The sequence below is a fragment of the Austrofundulus limnaeus genome, unplaced genomic scaffold (assembly GCF_001266775.1).
Source record: "Austrofundulus limnaeus strain Quisiro unplaced genomic scaffold, Austrofundulus_limnaeus-1.0 Scaffold22, whole genome shotgun sequence".
In the NCBI taxonomy this organism is placed as follows: domain Eukaryota; kingdom Metazoa; phylum Chordata; class Actinopteri; order Cyprinodontiformes; family Rivulidae; genus Austrofundulus; species Austrofundulus limnaeus.
The window spans coordinates 2,605,109-2,608,482 of NW_013952424.1; the positions used below are offsets into that span (position 1 = coordinate 2,605,109).

General features: G+C 40.2%; 1 protein-coding gene across 7 annotated transcripts in view; it reads right to left on the reverse strand.

Moving 5' to 3' along the window:
- The window catches only part of anks1b (ankyrin repeat and sterile alpha motif domain containing 1B), a 187,814-nt gene that overhangs the window by 7,017 nt on the left and 177,423 nt on the right, over nt 1-3,374 (reverse strand). For 4 of the 7 annotated variants that reach the window (XM_014004217.1, XM_014004216.1, XM_014004218.1 and 1 more), the window contains 3 exons: nt 2,771-2,908; nt 2,519-2,686; nt 168-290 (listed from right to left, as the gene is read on the reverse strand). In XM_014004217.1, coding sequence (XP_013859671.1) covers nt 168-290; nt 2,519-2,686; nt 2,771-2,908 — 429 coding nt within the window. The remainder of the gene's footprint in view (nt 1-167; nt 291-2,518; nt 2,687-2,770; nt 2,909-3,374) is intronic. The other 3 variants (XM_014004221.1, XM_014004219.1, XM_014004222.1) reach the window with 1 other exon arrangement.

Sequence of the window (3,374 nt, forward strand, 5' to 3'; positions counted from 1 at the left end):
ATCTGGTGAAAATTTCATGTCATTAGCACCTCTAGTAATATATTTACTGAGAAAAATGGTGACGTGTTCAATACTTATTTTACCCACTGTAAAAGTGAACCACCTGTGGTTATCTACTTAAAATAAATGTGGAAATGAAGAACAGAAGAAGGAAAAGTGTGGAAGACCTGGAACTGAGCTTTGTGAGGAAGATGGAAGAGTCGAGGGGGTGGAAGAGGAGGGTAGAGAGGAGGCCGGTGAGGGGTGTAAATGTGACCCAGTGACCAGCGGCTGGTGGGAGATTTGATGACCTACAAGGGCAGAGGTCATACTCGTCAAAGTGAGCTAGCTCAACATCACTGACATCAACATAGCAGCACGGCAAAAACCACAGCAAAGACACAGCATCTGCATGGCAACAAGGAAAAAGGCAACAGCACTCCAAAACCACAGCAAAAAACCATGGCAACAACATGATCGCCCTGGCAACAGCGTGGGACAGCAGCATCACTGCAGCTCAGGAAAACTGGAGCTGGAAAAGGCAATGATACGCCACAGTAATCTAGCAACAACACTCCCACCAGTAAGAGTTTGGCACAGTGACTAATGCAATATTTGGACACAAAACCTATAAATACTTTGGTTGTGTTTATTATTCAAATCAATGTATGTATATATGTATATTTATATTTATATACTGATGCAAAATTATTGCCATAAATGAGTAAAGTGCAAATAAAATATTTAGGGCTAAATTTCACATTATATGTTAAGTAAAATTTGCAGCAAGAAAAGAGCCTAAAAGCACCACCTGTGACAAACTAGCTGCATCAGATCGTTTGCTAAATACACTCAGTAGTGCAGCTTCACTGTGATGCTTGATTTAAGGTGCAGCCATAGCAGGTATTCAGATGTCCTCCTCTTGAGCAACAGATTCCTGTTTCTCCTGGGAGCTTTTGAATCTCTTCCTGCTAGATAAAATCAAATGCCCCTTCTCCTAAATTTGGTTTGCCAACAAAATATACTAACATGTTTCCCAAACTGCCTCAAATGGTTTCAACACAGAGTGGATTCCAGGTTTTACTGAAGTTCTTGCTTTATAATTAAGACTAAAATATCCACAAATTAGTTACCAGTAGTTGGAAATAAAGTTTGTGAGCAAGTAAGAGAAGTTTTTTTAAATTCTGTTTAAGAGAAATTGCAATTAAAGAACCAATCTAACATCCCTTACGGTGTTGTACGAACTGAAACAAAGCACCTATTTCACTGTAAAGCATAAGGAGATGCCGCAGAATGGTGATTATGGCTGGTTGGTGGCAGGAATATTAAGTGAATCCTGCAGCATCTTTGCCCTGCTGCACACCACAAGTCATTAACTCCTCCATATACACTCATATAAGAACACAGGGAAGGAAAAAAAAGGCAATTAATGGTTAATGTAATGGATGCCGACTCAGCAGACTGTGTGTACACATGCCATCGTCCATCATCACTGTAGGCATACAACCACTCTCAGATTCTGCATGAGGTCTACTTTTTCTCTTCAGGATACTCTTTCATCACCATCTTGCATCTAACTTTAGAAAGTGAGCTCATTCCTCTGTACCCACCACCGTCGTCTCTTTCATGACTCACATTTTACAGATATAGAGATCTAAAAAATTGTTTTAAGCCTACTGTCACAGATATCTGAAACTGGCTCCTTCAGACAGACACTCCTCAGTCAGATGATGTAYTGAACGAGGAGGGAAGTCTGCAGAGTTGGTTCAAATTTTGGGCAAAACATTTAGATTTTTCCTGTAGAGGCACTAAYCTTTTTTTATGGATTACTGCAACAACAAATGGGATAACAGGAAGCTTGAAGAGACAATCATATTCTGAATCACTCTGCACACTACAGCAGTGTCTCTGATGGACTGGAATATCATTCTCCATACATCGCTTTAGCTCTTAGCAGCCGTTCATGYGAGTATACTTTATCCTCCTAAAACATCAACACACTGACTCTCACAAACCCAGAGTGAGCTAGCCGGCCTCCCTGGAGCACAATGCAAACCAGCTTCATCAATCAGCCAAAGCTGGAAGAGGCTGCAGGGAGAGCGAGACCAAGCAGACGCTTAACAGATCAAATACCCACATAGACCTTTGCCACTTTGTCCGCTGGGCCAGGACACACAGAAAAAGACACAAGCAGCCAGGATAATGCTAACAACAAGTGGAATATGATAAAAATGTGTGGGGACAATAGACTGGAATGGGTCATATTTATGGACTGATTTAAGTGAAAATGTGTGTTAATGGAATGCTGGTTAGTGTTGATCAGAAGCTAAAACTAAAAAAATATGTTAAACTTGAGTTTAAGGTTAAAGAAGCAAAGAGAAGTGAAAATCCATCCCAAAAGAAAATACTGATCTTGTTTACAAGTGTAACTCTTCATGATTCCTTCACAGYGTATTAAAGCTGAAATCTATGATTGATGGTCTGGAGAACCTCCAGGATGGATTTTCTCTGTCAGTACTGGTGCTGCACTGATGCTTACTGATTTGCGGATGTTGATGCGAGGTTTGGGGACAGGTTTGCTGGGCTTGCTATCAAAGCTCTCCGGGAGCGTTGACGATCCGTGGCCACTCTTCCTGGCTTGCAGGGCCAGCTGGTAGGCCACCTCAAAGGCCTGGCCAAGTGTCAGAATGATCTCATAGGCCAGATTCTAACGAGATGTGAAAAGCAAACAGCTGTGAGAATCCAAAGTTAAAGTCCGATGTGCCTGTAAACCCAGAGAGTCAGCACTGACCACATCAAAAGCAGTAAAGACRTGGCAGTAGTGGTGACTGGATTTGAGGTCTTTGGTGATGTAGGCAAACGTTGACAGATCTTCTGGATCCTGAGCAGCACATGAAATGTTGCGAATCTCATGTTCCGCTATGATGTTCTGTAAAGAGAAGAGATAAGAGAGACTTTGTTTACATGTATATGCCTCACTGAGGTGCCTTAATGACAAAAAAATAATAATCTCTAATCCATATAATTCTAACAGAACTGGTTGTCCTCTGGTTATGTCTCAACAGAGCACTCACACTTYGTTTTATAATGAATTAAAGGACATCATAACCCAAAATGAAACCAAGTTTAGTGATGAGTGTTGGAAATTTCAGTCAAAGTAAATCATATTTTAGAGAGAAGGTTCATAAGTTCAATTATTTACATATAGTACCTGATTAAAAAAAACATGTAGAGAAATTTATTTCATTTGAAAGATTAGTGAGTGAAAAGCTTGATCATGCTACATAATGTAATACGTCTCTTAATTCTACATTAAAAATTGTAGCTAGTTTAGTAAAGTGTAAACCAACTTCACTTCCCTGAAATAGTTTAGTTTTTTGCATCCTTCACTTTAC